This window comes from Pteropus medius, unplaced genomic scaffold, assembly GCF_902729225.1.
Source record: "Pteropus medius unplaced genomic scaffold, Ma_sr-lr_union100, whole genome shotgun sequence".
Taxonomy (NCBI): domain Eukaryota; kingdom Metazoa; phylum Chordata; class Mammalia; order Chiroptera; family Pteropodidae; genus Pteropus; species Pteropus medius.
In genome coordinates this window covers 10,902,937-10,921,567 of record NW_024349799.1, presented here as the reverse complement: position 1 = coordinate 10,921,567, position 18,631 = coordinate 10,902,937, and the positions used below count along the sequence as shown (strand labels likewise).

Here is an 18,631-nt window from a genome sequence, read left to right as displayed (position 1 = left end):
GACCCCTAAGCACATCAAATAACGATTAAATACAAATTATAGACTTTGGTTGAAATGATTAAGAACATAAAAGAAGGAACCTGAACATAAGAAAACAATATAATACTTTGAAAAAAAGGACAGTGTTGGGAAAAAAATCCCAAATCTCATAGAAATGGAAATATGTATTTTAATTTGATTAAAATTAAATCAATATATGGATTAAATAGCACATTATAATTGGCTGATTATATAATCAGTGAACTATTAAATAAGTATTTAAAAGATACCTAGAATGTAGCACAGCGAGATAAGGAGATGAAAAAGGTAAGAAATATGATAAAAAGGAGCAGATAGTCAAATACTGTGCTGTCTAGTAGAAATATAATGTGAGATATATATGTAATTTAAAATTTTCTAGTACCAACATTAAAGAAAGTAAAATGGATGAAATTGCTATAGAATGTTATCATTTCAACATGTAATCAATTTAAAAATTATGAATGGGACATTTTACATCTTTTTTTCTCCATACTGTCTTTAAAACCCCATCTGTATTTTGTACTTACACCACAGCTCAGTTTGGATTAACCACATTTCAGGTGCTCAGTAGCCACACGTGGCTAGTGACTGCTATATTAGACAATGGAGCTCTACCTTACATCCAAAAGGTCTTCCAGAAGAGAAGAGAGATAGAGTAGGCGATATTTGAAGAAATAATGGTTGAGAAATTTCCACGATTAAAGTAAGGCATGAATCCTAAAGATTCAGAAAGCACAATGAGTCTTCATCAGACTGTAAATATTTTGTAGTGAAACTGTAAAAGTTGTTAAAATTAACTAGAGAGAAAAGACAGATTACCTACAAAGGATCTTCAGTTAGTCTGAAACTGTCATCTTTAATATCTTTAAAATGCTGAGTAAAAATATGTTGATGTAAGAATTTTATACCCATTTGAACTATCAATTAAGAATGAGAGTAAAATAAAGACATTTTCAGTCAAAGACAAAGTTTATCACTAATAGACTGAAGGAGAACCTTAATAACACTCAAATATATAATAAGGCATCTGGGGAGAGATGGCAGTGTGAGAGAGAAAGATTTCCAAAGAGAGATGAAAAAGTAATGACATACTTTGTGTACTTTTTAGTTTTTTTCTCTAGAGCTTCAGTGGTAGCCAGTGTGCAGAGTTGAGGAGTCAATACTAGCTTAGAATTGCTAACCTTAGCTCCCTGTCTCTCTGCTGCACAGAGTATGATGGAGAGAAGAATGAGATATTCTCTTGTATTAGCAGAGTAGTACACTAAAGCATTCCCCTATTTGCTCAACTATGGGATACAAAACATTTTTAGAAACTCAGGGAAAAAATAAGAATTATATAGAGGAAATAAATAGTTTTGGAATGTAGGGTATTATGGGAAAGATTAGGGCTGTGTAGTGTGTTTGGGAGTAGGGTAAGGAAAGAAGAAGCTGGATGGAAAGGGGAGGAAGGCAAGACAAAGTGAGGAAGTCTAAGATGGGAAATAGAACTGACAATCGATTGTCACTTTATTGTTGTAAAAATCACCAATCGAAGATTCATTTAGCCCTTCAAGGGAACTCCCTGAGGAAGGGGAGTATTAGATGCTAATCAACTAATTTAATTAGCAACTTAATTATAATTTTAATAGCTGCCCTTTATTGAGCACTTATATGTGTCATAGTGCTGAAGTATTCTAGTGCCTTTAAAAACTTAATATTCAAAAAATTCTGTGGAGATTTTCTTTCTCCTTTACTGTAGGTAAAATATACATAAAATTTACAATTTTAACCATTTTAAGTGTACGGTTCTGTGGTATTAAGTACATTCACGTTGTTGTGCAACCACCGAGTGAAGTAGATTTTTAAAATAATATTTCTGATGACTAAACTCGGTCTCAGAGAGCTTAAGTAATTTGACTCTTGGTTGGTAATACAGTGAAGATTTGAGCTCCATGTTTGTCTGACTTCAAATTCCATACTCTTTTTCTACGGCATGTAGTGCCTTTGCCAGAAGTAACTTTAAAAGCATCTTTAAAGATTGTAAATCTAAGGCAAGAATCTGAAGGACTTGCTGGTCTTCCAGTTAGAGATGTGATGGATGAAAAGAAGGGTAATGGAGTTATATGATTGGCTAGATAGTGATAGCGAAACCAGGATGTTTTCTGAAGGAAACAATCATTTGCTTATCATACATGTTCCTGATTTTTTCCATGCCTGTATACTATGTATGTATTGCTATTTAAATTTATCCATTTTGTTTTTTATTGTAACTATGTGTCTCTACCTTTAATGGAAAATCAGTAGTATTATTGGCTATTCTTAGAACGTATCCATAAAAATAAAGACAAAGACACTGAAACTCCATCTAGATATTGTTGCCTCCTCTCACTTTTTTAAAAAGGAAGAGAATATTAGGGAGCCATTAAAAACATAATGACACCACACTGAACTTTTCTTCTAAACATAGTAAGAATAATTGAAAGATATTTGGTTGAGAAACATGTCACAATATTCCAAGAATGGGGACCATGATATGGGTGGGCCTCATGGGATTGGAACTAGAAAGTAGAAAGTTTTTGGGAACTGAAGTGGCATTCTCTGGAGGTATTATTCCTTTTTCTCCCCACTCATTTGCTGAGTCTTCTTTCTGCCAACTTGATTCTGGGTGGTTCTAAGTGACAAATTTTGAATTCAGTCCTCTTGGCTAATTGGCGCAGTCTCTAAATTCTCCGATTTCTGAGAGAGGAATTGGATTGGTCTACCTAATCTTTTCAAGCTAGGCCCTTTAAACCCTAGGACATTGGCTAATCTATGACAGCCCCTTCACGCCTACCTCCATCCAATCAGCAATAGCTGAGATGAACAGAGTCACGGAGAGTAGGACATGGACCTTTAGGAAAACAGAAGGTTGTGGCAGACAGATTCTAGCATTCAGTGTCCAACAAATCTTTATTGAGTGTTCACTATAGGTGCAAGCCGCTGTTGTAGGAACTGAGACTATGGCTATGGACAAGATTTACAAGGTCCCTGAAACTTTGTGGAGGGAGATGAGCTTTAAACAAGTGAAGTAATACAATTAAAGACTGTGTTAAATCCTAGGAAGGAAATAACCAGAGTGATCTGATGGTTACTGGATTGAAGGTATAGAAGATTACTTTTAATGAGATGGTACGGAAAGAAATGATCTTTGAAATGAAACACGAGGAAGGAATGTAAAGGCTTTGAGGTGGTAAAGAACTTGACAAGTTTAAGGAAAAAAGAAAAGAACAAAATAAAGGAGCCATCTGAGCAGAGCCAGTAAGGGGCAAAATATTAAGAGTTGAAGTTGATGAAATAGCCAGATTATGCAACACTTTGTGGACCCCCAATAAAGGAGATGCTAACCAGACCCTCACAAGGCCCAGAACATCAGATACATGCAGAGAAGGAACAAAGAAGCTCAACAAGAAGGAGTGGAGAAGAATGGCACAACTGCAAGAGGTTGAATGGGAGCTTTTGATGACATTGAGAATGTCACATTCCTGAAAATGACATATTTATAATACTACTTAAGTTTAGGAACACTGGTTATCTCTCAGTGTAGTCAATAAAAGGTGACTAATAAGCAGTAGCTAGTGATCCCTGTGATAAGTTACTTCTCAGCGTTATGTAATGCAGATGTGATAAGGAAAGAAAAGGACATTTATTCAACATGTCCCCATATTATCTCCTATCCTTACAACAACTTTGAGAACTAGGTTTTATTATCCTTGTTTTCCAGACAGGAAACCAAAAATCAAAGACATTTTATACATGTTAAAATTACTAGCTACTAAGTGGCTGGCCTGGAATTTGAAAGCAAGTGTGCGATTCCTAAATTTGTGGTCCTTTTATTGCATTTTCTGCTTGAAAATACAGTTTGAAAGATTAGGAAAATGGTACAACTTAGTTTTTGAGATCACTCTCCTGGACTTGATGTGAAAAAGAGAACATCAGTGGTGACTAGTTTAATAAACCAGTCCTGTATACCTGTTGCATTTCCCAGAGATCTCTGTGTAGCTTCAAATAGCAGGAACCATACAAGTTCTTGTGTGTGTGTGCGTGTGTGTGTGTGCGTAAAATAATCATTCAAAAATCCTAAAAAATGTTAGAGAAGATAATGAGAAACTAGTAACGAATATTTTCGGGAGAATAACTAGAGGTAATAATTAGCTGTAGTGGCAGCGGTTGAAGAAAACAGAGGAATCAGTTTAGGTACCTAGGAAATTGAATAAATGATGGCACTGTAATAGATGTGCTGAAGGACTTGATGTGGGTACAAACTATATTAATTCTCTGCGTGATCTTCTCCTAGATGACAGACATTTCAGGCAAATTTCTCAACTTTTAGATCATTTGTAATGATTAAAAGTCCAGTCTATCTCTACTTTCTGCTCAATTTTGCTCTCAAAAAATAAGATTTATTAACAAAAAAGTCCAGGCTAGCCTAAATCAAAGCTTCAATTTCATGTCTAATTTAAAGCTTCACCCCTTTCTGACTCTCAGTTGAAATTTGTGTTTTGCCTATACTTTCACTCTTTTCTTTCTCCTCCCTCTCTCACTTGGATGTGTCTGGATCTCCTCCAGCATGCAGGGGTGGGGTGAGTTTGGGGAGAGCAGGAGAGTAGGAGAGATTACAAGAGAAGAGTTAAAAGTCTTTTACATGCCTAATGCCATCAGAGGCAGAGCCCCAGGTGCTGATTCTCTTATGTTGGAGCATTTATGGGTTTTTTGAAGGGTCTACTTATGGACCTCAAGATCCTCTTTCAGTGACTGCCTCCTGAAGTCCATCCTTCCAACCTCTAGGAAGGTCTCCTTACTCTGGCAGGTGGTCCTATTGAGTAGGTCCTTTTGAGACGGTCCTGGATAATCAACCTTTGCACCATCCACTTGGCCCATGCCGAACACATGTAGTGGAGGCTGTCCCATTGCTTCCCTTTCTCCTTGTCCTATTGTGGAGTGTATCTGCCAGCTTCCTTAATTTAGAATTCTGCAGGCCAAAAATGAGTAACCATCTTCATGAATGTGCAAATTCCTGGAGAGACATGTCCGGTTCACTTCAAAACTCTTACCGTGGTGGTTGCATAGAGATGGTCTGATAAGTTCCTACAGCGAGCAAGACTCATCAGCTTGGGAGAAAGATCTGGCAGACACCATCAGTCTTTTGTAGTATCTGTCAATTACTATATGAGCTTCACTGAGCCACCTAAAACTCTGTTTCCTTATCTATGAAAAGAGTGTAAATAATATCTTCTTCACAGAACATTGCTAGAAGGATAAAAAGAGATAGTTATATAAGTTGCCTTACTTAGATACAGAGGATTTCAATATTGGTTCCCTTTAAAGGTCCCTTTAGGGGACAGACAGCATATTCCATTTTTGGGTTGTCTTCGTCCGGAGAAAGATCTTCCTTCATACTGAATTACCTCTATACATTTTTAGCACTCTCTTTAAGATCTAATCTCAGTGGTCACATAGAATGTGAAGGCTTTCAGATATCTGTGATTTTAGTTGAATGAACTGGAGATATCGGGGGGGAAATCCATTTTTTTCTGTTTTGAGTTGCAGAGTTTGAGTATCTGTCAGACTTTTGTGTGACCCCAAAGAGAGATTTATTGAGTGCATGGAACAAAAATAATATTTCACTTTCTAACATCATTTTTCTTGGACACTGGTGGGTTTAATCACAGGCTGGTTGGGATTCTGTAGGATTCTAGCTTGGAAAGAGGGTGTGTGTGTGTGTGTGTGTGTGTGTGTGTGTGTGTGTGTTCATTTGAATGGTGCTATTCTTTGCACCATAGTAAGCACTTTATATAAGATCGTTTACTGCCCTGAACGAATGGTTAAACGCAGAAGCTACAAAGAAAGCCGAAGAAATTTTAATGAATACCTAGACTGGTGCTCAAATACTCCTCTTAAGAACAAGGGAGGGGAGTCAGGGTTGAGACTTTTTTTGGCGTGATTGGGGACTAGCCTTAGGCTATTAGACACCGCCTCTTTCACTCGCGGGAAGGCCGCTAGGGGATGCTAGGGAGCTTGCGGCCTACGAGAGAGGCACCCCAGCTCTCACCCACACCCATCAGCCACCTCGCCGGGCGGAGAGACTACAACTCCCGTGGTGCTCTGAGAGCGGAGGCGGGGGGACCTGGGGGCGTGGAGGGACAAGAGGGCGGGCCTTCCGGGCGTGTGCTTCCGGCGTCGGCGGCCGCGGCCGGGGACTGTGTGAAAGCGGTAAGATGGCGGCGGCGGCGGTGGTGGAGTTCCAGAGAGCCCAGTCTCTACTGAGCACCGACCGGGAGGCCTCCATTGACATCCTCCACTCCATCGGTAAAGTTCGCCGCGCCCCCACCCAAGCCCCGCTGGCCCAGCTCGGCCTGTGTTGGTCGGCGGCGGCGGAGCGGGGCCGGGCTAGCCGGCTCTGGTGCTGCTGACTCACTGTGTGTGAGAGGGGGGCCGGGCTAGGGGCACAGGCCGCTCGCAGCTTCCTGGAGCCCCCTGGGTCCCACCCAGTGGGAAGCCCCGAAGCAACCCCGGCGTCCACCCGCCGGCTGCTGACTCATGGTGGGCTCAACGTGGGGTGGGAGAGTGGGCCGAGCCGGGGCCCCCTCCACTCCCTAGCCTGTCTCCCGCTCTGGCCCATGCGAGCTGGCCCGGGACTGGGAGCAGTGCCGGCCGGCGTGCTTATTGCGAACGGGTCTGAGAACCTGAAGTTGAAGGCGAAACCCTCTCTGGACAGGCATTTCCCGCCGTTGTTATCAGCACAGCCTGCTCGGGGTGGGAACGCGAGCGCTGGCTTTTCTCTTGGCGTTTCCTTCCACGGGACACTGGAAGCTGCTACTTCTCCCCAGCCCCACAGCGGAAGGCTCCACTAAAGAGGAGTCTTCTTTCTGAATGTGGAAATACCGAGAGGACACACAGCCCAGATTGGCATTTGGTTTGAGGAGGTGGCCTAGATGTTTCTTCGACCCGTGTAGGGTGTAAGAGTGAGATGTTGGGGCGGGACCGCCCGGCTGGAGTGGGCGACTAATCGTCCTAGACTCCCCTGTAAAGGTTGGAAGTGAGTTCGGGAGTTAGTTGTCAGCCTCGGAGTTCAGGGAACTCTTTGGAACTGTCCGGCTGCACATTGCTGGGAAAATTAAAGCAAATTTTCTTAACACTGTAGTATGACTTTCTTACTTTACACCATGCACACAACAGGAATACTGAAATGGGAGCCCTAGCCATTCTCTTCCGATAGCTTCCGACTGGGATTCAGGTGTGAACAGAAATAAATTTATGACAGAGAAGGCTTTAAATGTTCAGCCATAAAGTGTTCAAATAGGGCTAGCTTTTCACTGGCACATGTAGTAATGTGATCTTTTTAACGTAGCTTGAGGGGATTTGGATTAGATCAACAAGTAGTATGAGAATTCACGTGTATGTGGGATCTCCAGGATGCTGGCTGTTATGTTTACTTACTAGTCTTTTGCATTTTGGTACTCCTGACTTGCAGGAAGGAAGGACAGTGACAAGATCTTGATGTCTTTATCTCTGGGGTACCAGAGAAATGAGGTGGGGATTAAGATGCATCTGTGAATGGTAAATAATGGGTGATTTATTTTGAAGTTCCGATCTTGACTTCAGTCAGTTACAGTTACAGAACCAGAGTCATCTCAAACACATATGTATTTTTATTCTGTGAATACACTAATATTTAGAACTACTGTGAGAAGCATATATTTTATTTTTTTCATGTCTAATGCCCAATATTTTGTCTTTCATTAAGTGGGAATTATAGTAAGCATTATAGAGTATTTCTTGCTTGCCTACTATACTAGGAATGAGTTCCCTGTTAGAGCATTCCTGTTAGAGCAAGCTTGAGTCATGGTGGTTGACAGCCCTACTTTTTCCAGACTCCATTATGGAATATCAGAGTCTTGGTTTTTGTCAAGTCATGATGATGCTTTGTCAGAGAAGTGATAACTAGTGATGATCACTAAAATTATCACTACAGATTTGAAGAGGGTATTCAGTGTTCCAGTGGTAGAATAGTTATTAACAGTGGGACAGATAGCACAAAGTTATTTTAACAGGTCTTAAGTCCATTATAAAGCAGCAGTCCCTTCTAAGGATCACAGTAGAACTTTGATAGGGTTGTTTTTCCCAAATGGCTTTGTAGAACACCTTTTCCCTAACATGCCTATCAGCTGAGGCTTTCCAGAGGCCTAAAGCTTATTGAAAGACTTTTGACTTAATAGTTATTAGTAACTTGGCCATTTGGTTTTAGTTTGTGGCAGGTTTTAAATGCACAGATATGTTTAATATTTTCACATAATAGTGCTTAGCTTAGGGCTTACCATCACATGTATGAAGACCTTGTTTTGTTTGCATTTTGCTTTAACCAAATGACTGCAACAGAAATCTCAGTGTATGTAGGTGAGGGAAATTCTAATTGATAGAATGAAAAGACACATTTAAAATCTGAGAAGAATATGTTTTTATGATTTACATGGGTCATGTCCGATATGATTATTTTACTTTTTTTTTTTTTAAGCTTTCTAGAATCTGCCTTTTGGTAACTGTTTTGAGTTTGTAACTGGTGTTGTGAGGGTGAAATTTCCTTCAGTCTTTATTTTTTTGTCAGAATTTTAAGAGGGTTTACATTTTCCTCTCCCAGTGAAGCGTGACATTCAGGAGAATGATGAGGAGGCAGTACAGGTCAAAGAGCAGAGCATCCTGGAACTGGGGTCTCTCCTGGCGAAGACTGGACAAGCTGCAGGTAAGTGCTGCAAATGGATTGCTTTCTCTTTTACGTGAAATGCTGGGTGAAGTTTCAGTTTTTTATTGGCGTGAAGGAACATTGTAGAATAGCCTCACAGTTCCATTTTTTGCCAACTTGTTGAGCTTCAGTTTTTTAAGTAGGAAGTTAAGTTGCCTTTAAACTCAGTTCTTTCATGGAAGAGTTTTGTTCTGCAGGTGCCGGAAAATCCTGTTGCTGTTGAGTATAATAATCTGTGATTTGTTTCTGGTTTGAATATTTAGTGCATTCCCTCACGTATGGGCAGCAGCAATAGCAGCAGTCTTCAGTGATTTTACTGAGAAGTTCTGATGTATTTAAGGTGGATAGTGACTTTATGCTCCCAGCGTGAAAATGACTAGGGATTTCGCATCTAAGTAAGTAACTTGCTGTCTTTTTTTCCTGACACAGAATGAGTCAGACATTAGATGAGAAGAGACTTCCCAAGATTTCTCCATTGGTACCCAGGACTTTGTTCATGTCATTGCCCAAGCATTCTAGTTGTAATTGACCATTGACTTTCTAGGCTCAAGATGATGATGGGTGTGTTCTTGAAATGAGAGTGTCCTGTTGACCAGGAAGGACCTTTGAGTAATAGTAGAGAGGAGCCTGCTTAAACTTAAAAACGGATGATTTTTTTTGTCAGCCTTAAAGTGAATTTAGAGTTTATCTGATTAGAATGGATTAAGCTCTGGTAAGTGACCTCGTGAATTACTTTCCTCCAAGTTATGTTGTTATCCAAGAGAATGATATATGTAAGTTAGCAGAACTTGAACTTGAGAACCAAAATCTTTGCCAATTAAGGATGACTAAATTATTAGGTTTAATCAGTAGAAAGCTGAGTAAAGATGTATGAAACTGAGAGGATGTCTTTATATCGGTCTTGTATTTTGTTTAAAATATCTATAAGAAAAACAGTTTTTGAGTGTTTGCTATGAACTAGTTACTGTTTTAAGCACAAACATGGTTTAGCTTATTGAATCCTTGAAACAATTCAATAAGGTAGATGCTATTATCCATTTACACCTGAGGAAATTGAGCACAGAAAATTTAACTATCTCACCCAGGGTCGCTCAGCTAGTTCATGAGAGAGCCAGAATTTGCACCCATATAGTCCTGCTTCAGAGCTTATGGCTTCATGATACAGTGGTTATTGCTTTCTATAGTTACCACTATGGATTATCAGTGGTGGGTGATTTTTTTTCATTTTAGGCTGACTTTCCTCTTATTTAACATGTCTGTGGATTCCTTTTGCCTGTCAGTTAATGTGAGTTTGAGGGTTAGAAAAGTTTGTTGTTGTTGTTACATAAATTAACCCATTTATTATAGGTTAGCAATGTTTCAAATTGTGGAGCTTCTCCTGATCTTTCAAATCTTTCAGTCTTCTGATGGCAGACTTTACTGTGATGGCAGAAGTGGTGTTGTAGGTCCAGGCACCATCAGCTACTGTTTTCATGCAGGAACCACAGTGCCAGATCCCCATAGCTCTTCTCTTTTTCTTGGTTTTGCCACAGAAGGAGCAAGTGTACTTGGTGTGCTGGCTGATTTCAATTTTCTTCACCATTTTCTTGAGGGAGGCACTATAACGGGTCTTGTACTTACCAACAATTCCGACCTTCTTGGTGCATTTAGCTATGTCACCGCCAACTAGGTTGAAACCCAGAGAGCAGAAAACAGTTTTGATAATTAGTCCATACAAAATATAATTAATAAGGTAATTTTCTTGAAAGAATTAGAAAGCCAGGTGAAATAATTTAGATTTTTTCTGTTGAAACAGCCAAATGTCTTTTTTCCTCTAGTAGCATGGATAATTAGAAACAGCATGCATTATATTAAACGGTTCAGAAAATTTATCCCAAAACGTTAGTTTTGCTTGAAATTCCTTTTTCATGCTTTACACTCTCCTTATTCCTTGCCCTCCCTTCCTCTTGATCTATACCTGAGAACTTTAGAAGTGTACTGCTAAACCTGTTAGAATTTAACTAGTGAATCATAAGGACTTTTAAAAACTTGTTTTCTAATAGTTCGATGAATACAGGTGTATACAATAGAAACACTAAGGAGATCTTGGGGTCTGTGTTCATTTACCTTACTGAGCTATTATTAATTGATAGGTTTATGTTTTCTTTGATTTTGGGTTTTCTGAAAACAGAAACTATGTTCCATTAATTTTTAATTTTTATGCATTTACTTTATGGCTAACACTCTGCTAAGTACTCTGTACTCAAAAAGTTTTAAGATAATGTCCCTGACTGACAGCAGTCATTTGGGAATTAGTGAATACGACAATGTCTGGTGTATAATAGTGATTGAGAATTGTGCTGAGCATCATCAGACATGTTGCCTTGGTTCAGGGTCTGCAGGTTTTATAGCCTGAGATTCAAAAGGATCATTTTGAGTTCTGTGAGGTTCCGAATAGGAAATTCTGGTCATGTAATTGCAAATAATCTCAGTAAGGATAGGAGGAAGAAGTCAGTATGATTCTATGGGAATTAAAAAAAATAAATTCAGTATGTATGAAAATGGAAAGAAACAGGGAATATAACTGAGAATGAATAAGAAATAGTAGACTACAATGAAAAATGAATTGAGTCTTTTGGCATCTAAGAGGTCATTTGTTTCTCTTGTCAGGGTGAGAAGAATAACACTCAGTGCTTGGAGAAAATACTGTAATGCTAGCAGGTGCTAGAGAGAAGGCAGACTGTTTAGCTCATGTTTCGCTTCTGCCTTTTCTAGGAAGGAAAATGATTTTCAAAAAGAAAAAGATAGAAATAACATCAGAAAGAGAGAATTAAAGCCAAGGTAGGTGAGAGAAGAGAGAGCAGATAGTCTCTTTAAGTAAGTTCTAATCTCTATGCTCTGACAATTTCTGTCTTTTAATATCAAAAGAATAGTTTTAACAGATATAGAGCCACTGTTCTGAGAAAAGTCAAGGAAGATGGAGAGGGATAAGAAAACTGAGGATGGGCAAATATTATTCCACTTTTCAAAAAGGTAATGAACATAATAAATTCTAGACACTATAAACTGGTAATCATCAGTAAAGTTCTGGGACAGATTATTTGATAAGTTGGTTTTAATCACTTAAAACAGTGGTTAAAGAAAAGATTATTCCAGACTCACCTTTGCTCTCTTTGGTGTTAGCCTTATCAGACTAGTAGATATGCAGAGCTCCACAGACAATGTATAGCCAGCTGTTCTTGTAAATAAAATTTTGTTGAAACATAGCCACACCCATTTATTTACAAATTGACTATGATTGCTGTACACTACAGTGGCTGAATTGAGTACCTGCCACTGAGACATTATAGCCAAAGCCAAAAATATTTACTATCTGTCCCATCGCAGAAAAAGTTTGCCAACCCCTGGGTTAGGAGAATGATAAAGACTACATATCTGACATAAGCAGAATATTTGAACATTTGCCATAATATTAATTACAGGTACAGGTTATGAATTTATGAAGACAAATGCATCATTTGTCAACTTGAAGGGAAGTCTCTAGCATCATGTCATAGAGATCTATGTTTTTGTTATTTTGGTCATCACCTGCTGTCATGGCTAAAGCCATTTCTTGTAGATGACTCAGTACAGTAGAGGACAGAATTAAGATTCAAAATTATTGCCAAAGCCAGCAAGATTAAATTCAGTGTGGTAAGTATAAAGTTATATACTTAAAGTATTTCTCAAAACCAGGGAAGGTAGAGAATTATCTGTCTCTACAAAAAAGTCCTTAATGGATTTAGTCTGAACTAAAGAGTGATATTAAAAAGGTAAAACATGCCATTTTGTGTTACACGCGGTGGCCAGATCAAAGGAATTAAGCTATGACACTACTAGAACTACTTGGAACACTTCTGGATACATTTGCAAATTAGAATTTATTCAGAGGAAGGCAACTAAGTAAAGAACCTGGAAACCAGAACATTGGAGGAACAGTTGAAATAGCTAAAGATGTTTAGCTTGGGGAAAGGAAAAGTTAGGGAGATAGTAAATGATAGTTATCGTCAAATCTCTGAAATCATGTTGAAGGAGGATATAGTCATGTTTCAAAAAAAGAACAATTTAGTTTGACCAACATCAGAATTTCCTGCTTTTTGAACATTTCTGTCACTAGAGGTTGTTCAGAATCATTCAAGCATAGTAAGACATGCTGTAAGAGAAGAGACATTGCACTAGACTACTTTTAAAAAGCTATGATTATATAATATAATTGAAATTTGCATAAATTCAAAAAGAACTTGAGGGAGAAACACATGTAACACAAAATGGCATGTTTTACCTTTTTAATATCACTCTTTAGTTCAGACTAAATCCATTAAGCCTGTAATTGGCATGGAAGACTCAATAGGACTTTAGCTGAACCTAGAAGGGTATCTTAGATTTACATAGGTCAAGAAAATGGGGAGAAATTCCAAATGGGAATGCAGCCTGAATGAGGCGTGTAAGCAGGAGTATGTATAATCTAATTTATATAGAGGTGAATGGGAAAAAAAATCTTAGTGGGAATCAAAGGTCAGTAGTGGGGAGTGAAGGGAAAGATGAACTTTTCCACTCTGTGTAAAGTTCCTTTTGTGTCTGACACAGTCCCATGCTTCCTGTGACTTTTCAGGCAGATGAAGATTTCAGGACCCTGAATTAGCATTCTCAGGAGGGTGAGGTTTGCTTGCCCTGAATTAGATTTCTCAGGAGGGTGAGTCTACAATTGGAGAATATTAAAGAGGCAGTAGCACTAAAGTAATTTTAACCTACATTCCAAAAATTCTTCCTTATTTGTTTAATTGAAATATTCTCTAATTTGTAGAAACTCTTGTTCCTAAAGTTGCTCCCTTAGAATTACTGTGTACCACCCTCTTTTCTTCTACAAGGGGATGAAAGTACATCTGTGGTAGATACCTTTTTTGGTCTTAATTTAAGACTCAGATTAATGAGGAATTTTTAAAAGATACAGTATAAGGGAAAAACACCTTAACTTTTATATGAAAAGTTTATTCAGAAGAGTGCCAGGGAAGTGATATTGCTAAAATGCTAAACTGGGGAGAATTTCAGGAAGGGAGGAAAAAGGGAACCTGGAATTGAAAACCTCTGTCTGTTCAAGGGGAACTACTAAGGCAGATTTGAAGATTAAAAAGCAAATAAACAAACTCCTATAACTTGATCAGATTTCTTAGTTGTGGGGAAGTGATTTTGTCCAAGGTCTCAGAAGCACAGCATATTTCATGTTCTAGAAAACTGCTCTCTGAGTATGAGTACTTTGGTGTTTATCTTTCATTATGATGAGAGATATGAGCTTTTCCCAGGGCCCTGATTGTAATCCAGTGGCTGAGTGGAGTATAGATAGCACAGATTTCATATATGTTAACTTAGTTTTGCTACCTTTACCTGCTAAGAATGCTGTAAATTCCTACTAAGTTTCATCTAGACTCATTCCATTGACAGAGTACTGATTTTATGATTTTGAGACATTTAAAAAATATTTTGTTCCTAATATTGATGTTTACTTTTTCCTTTCTGAATTGCTTTTCATACAGAGCTTGGAGGACTCCTGAAGTATGTACGACCCTTCTTGAATTCCATTAGCAAGGCTAAAGCAGCTCGTCTTGTTCGATCTCTTCTCGATCTGTTTCTTGATATGGAAGCAGCTACAGGGCAGGAGGTAAGCTACTTTAGTGACAGAAGGTAGACAGTATGAAAAAAAAGTCTGTTTCAGTGAAAAAATGCCTGCCTGCACTGTGGTACTGATGTGGAAGGGACAGCTGGAGGACAGCTCAGGATTTATCATGTCAGTTTCTCTTTGTTACAGGGCATTTGATACTTTGGGTCTGTTCCATGCTTTGCTTTGTAAGTGGAGATTGTCAGTGGTCCCTGGAATCCTCATTACATCAGGGTCACAAACTGATTCTTGTCTTTGAGGTATTGTATTGCCACACCTTTCTAATGTTTTCTGTGTCTGTGGTACCTTTCATTCTGTGTCACAAAGCTCCTTGTGAGCACTAATTGAGTCTTGTGGCATCCCTTCTTGGCATGTTTTGTACTGCTTATATGCCTTTATTGAGGAGCGAGCATCCATTTGTTTGTGTCTCATGTGTGCAGAAGTGACTCTGGTGTACCTGTACATGTTCTCTACCAGTTCAGACTGGACCCTGAGCTGTTCTGAAGAGTACTTCTTTGGAATCACTGAGCCTCTTCCAACCTTTCCAAAGATAGCCATATTTTCTGCAGTTCAGGAGAAAGACACTACCAAAGTTAAAACTCATTCTATAAAATGTGGCGGATTCAAGCAGGGTATATTGAGGTTGCTTGAATCTGTAGGAAGAATATAGTTGTTGTCTTTCTAGATTTATTGAACAGTACTCGCTGAGTGCCTGCTCTGTGTTGGGCACTGTTACAGGTATTAGGGATACATTTGTAAAAACACACAGCCACTGCTCTCATGATGATTATATTTTAGTATGAGAAGGCAGGCAGTAAACATATAAAATGTCAGCTAATATAAGGGCAGGAGTAGGAATTGTTACTTGGTTATATATCTAATTGTTTGCTGTAGCCTCTGAGTGTACAAGTTCAAGCATGAGTGGGCATAGTAACATATTGAGTAAATAATGAGGAACTCAGAAACCTAGGACATATGTATCCCACTTTGAAATCTTGTCTGTTATAAAATCTGGATTCTTGCCTTCATGATTCGTTGAGGCCTAGTTTAAACACCATAAACTAACTTTATTTGTGGAAAATTCATTTGTATAGAAGTCTTCAAATTCATTTGTTTCTGGCAGAACTATGTTTCATGATAATAGATCAAAAATAGATAATATTTAGATGGCTGTCTTTTGAACCAAAGCACTGGAATTATTTTTATGAATAATTTAAAAGAAAAAGTGGTTTTTAAAGGGGTGTTAGTCTTATCTAACCTTAACTTTTTTTTATTCTACTTTGTTCTCATGAAAAAGCGGCACCATTTTTTGTTTGGAATAGAGTGCCTTAGGATGGGCTGACCAAATAAATGCTAGTTTGAAACAGACTAATAAATGTTACTTGGAACTTTTTAGGCAGAAAAAATTAATTATCCAAGTTGCTCCCTTGTACACTGAAGTCTCAGGAATTTGTCCCTTCCGATAACACAGCTGCATCTGTTCAATTCTTCTACTCCTTTGTGGAAGTTTATCTAAATCATAATTTAGTGCTCACTTATTATTGGCTGGTGGGATTTACTAGCCTTCATCATTTACTAGCCTCCTTGTCTGGTTAGGCCCTCCCTTAACTATGTTTGTACATTGCTTTTGTTCATTGCATATTACATTTTTGTCAAGTAGAGCCCTTTCTTCCTTTTTCTGTGATGAAAGAAAACACTCTGAAGTATTATGTCATTTTACTGCTAAGTATAGGCTGGTCTTTTTTTTGATGGTGGGGGGATGATTATAAGTTTAGCTTTTTATCAAGAGCTAGTCTTAATCCATTTAGCAGGACTTTTTAGTAATTTTTGTGGATTATATGTTACTTGTTTGTTTTGAAACAAATTTATGAATCCACATTGTTTTACATGCACCTTAAACTCAACATAGCTGACTTACACATCTAACTTCTGTCACTGCAGTTCTCTTTTATATTTGTTTTCTCTTTACAACTGTCATCTAGTTTGCTTCCTAATTATTTCTTAGACTACTGCAAAAGCCTCATTTGACCCTGCATACCACCATTGTGAGAGAAATCCTAGCAAGTAGCCCTCTGAACGTTTTATTTCTCTCCCTGTTCACTCCCGACTAGAGCTTCCAGTGGGTCTTCATTGCCTGCAGAATTAGTTATTTCATGGTTTTCTACAATATAACCTACATCAGCAGCTTGATCTCCCAGAACTCTGTGATGTGTACTAAACATGTCAGCCGTATTAGGTGCCTGGCTCTTTGCTGAGCAAGCCGTGTGTGCTCCTCATGCTGTCTATATATACCCTTTCCCTTCCACAGTCCCATCTCAAGTTCCACCTCCTCTGAAATCTTTCCTTATCAACTTCAGTGTGATCTGAATTTTTTCTTTATTTTAATTTTTCGTTTTAAAAAATTTTTATTCTCAGATTGATCTTAATGCAATGATCCACATTATATTTCGTACGTGTTATATCTCTGCTTATTTTGTCTTGAACATTTACATGAACATTTACCTTATCTTTTTGCTTATAATATTATATCATTCACATGACGCCCTGTATACCTTACAGTACCACACTGTACCTTTCCCATTCCTGATAGAGGCATACCTTGTTTTAGTGCTGTGCTTCACAGATGTTGCATTTTTTACAAACTTAAGGCAAGACTCTTCACTGTCAAAAAGATTATGATTTGCTTTATTGCTGTACCTACTTTATTGTGGTGGTCTGGAACCAAACCTGCAATATATCTGAGGTATGCCTGTACGTGTCTGTTCCTTAACCATAGCTACCTCTTGCCTCACCCAATGTACTATTATCTCTCTCTCTCTCTCTCTCCCCTCCCCCTTCCGTCCCCCCTTCCTAGGCCCTCTCCCTCTTTAGACTACAAGTTCCATGAGGATAGCTACTTTGTCCTATTCACTGCTTTATCCTCTGCAGTAGTACAGTCGTTTGGTCCAGAGGAGCTGTGTAACTAGTGTTTGTTGAAGGAATGTATGGATAATGCCTTCCTCATGGTAGATGCTCAGGAGGTACTTTGTTGAATTAAGACTTAAGTCTATTGAACTGAGATATAAGTGTGGGGTGTTGTTACTAAATTTAAGTCACTCAAGGTCTCTGACTTGGGGATGTTGGATATAGTCTTCATCTTGGAAAGGGGGTTCCTTTAAAATTATTGGATCGAGTGATGGGAAAGGATAGAGGAGCAAGTCATAGGTAGTCACAGTCATAGTAGTATGGAGGCCTAAGGCAAAATACGAAGTTTTAGAACACTGTTGAGATAGCTAGGAATTTTATGTTGGGGAGTTTGGTACCAAGAGTATGGGGGAAAGGATTTCCCTTGCCTTTTTCTATTAAGGGACTAACTGTAAGTCAGTAGGTCTACAAAACAATTTCAGCTTGCTATATTCCGAAAGCTGATATGATTCAGGTTAGGATCAGGTCAGTTGCAGTACTAAGGGTTAGAGCCCAGAAAAATGAGGATATATGTGTGGGGTGTGGGGATGGGATGGAGTGGGGGCAGAGTGGTTGGCAAGGGGAGGGGAATGGAAAATTGGAGTGAGGAGGGGAGAAAGAAGACTGAACCAGATCCCTGCCAAATAGTGAACTGAAAGTTTAGAATTTACCTTACTTTCCAGGATGTCATTCCAGGAGCTGCCTGGCGAGAAGCCTTAGTATAGTCTATAACTGAAACACAATAGCACATTTTAAGAAACCTTATATTGAAAATCCTGTTATCGAAAGTTATTTCAATGGAAAAGAGGAGTTCATGCTAGAGAATTTCAGACTTAGAATACTAGTTATTTTTTCCCTTGGGAATTTAGTTAGCAAAAACATTTTTTAAAAAATAGTTAAGTGTATTGGTTAAAACTTAAATATCTAATTTTGACCACATCACGTTTTTGTACTCAAGTAAGGGCTTCCTCCTGAAGTAACTGCTTGTGTATTCTTATCCCCTTTATCAGTCATTGCTAGCATTAATGAAGCACAAAGCTTCTCAGGCAAAATAACTGTGTAGCTTGGGCGCGATAGCCTTTAAAATTTTTCCTTAGAACTGACATGCTGGTTTCACCAGTTACAGTCCTAAATAATGTAAATCATTTACCCTCTAATTGATAACAGATATGCAATTCATGTTGTAAAAATATCCTTGCTCTAGGAGAAACATCTGTTCTGACCTAAACTTATTGAGGCTA

General features: G+C 38.6%; 2 protein-coding genes across 2 annotated transcripts in view; one reads left to right on the top strand and one right to left on the bottom strand.

The window, feature by feature from the left end:
• Nucleotides 1–6,188: 6,188 nt before the first annotated feature.
• Nucleotides 6,189–18,631, top strand: part of PSMD11 (proteasome 26S subunit, non-ATPase 11) — a 28,040-nt gene continuing 15,597 nt past the window's right edge. Inside the window, exons 1-3 of the mRNA XM_039885995.1 lie at nt 6,189–6,345; nt 8,675–8,776; nt 14,326–14,450. Coding sequence (XP_039741929.1) covers nt 6,255–6,345; nt 8,675–8,776; nt 14,326–14,450 — 318 coding nt within the window. The 5' untranslated portion in view covers nt 6,189–6,254. The remainder of the gene's footprint in view (nt 6,346–8,674; nt 8,777–14,325; nt 14,451–18,631) is intronic.
• Nucleotides 10,125–10,502, bottom strand: LOC120621124 (60S ribosomal protein L37a-like; the record flags this gene model as incomplete). The annotated part of the gene is made up of 1 exon (XM_039886495.1): nt 10,125–10,502. A coding segment is annotated over one exon (378 nt), but the record flags the coding sequence as incomplete, so codon positions are not given.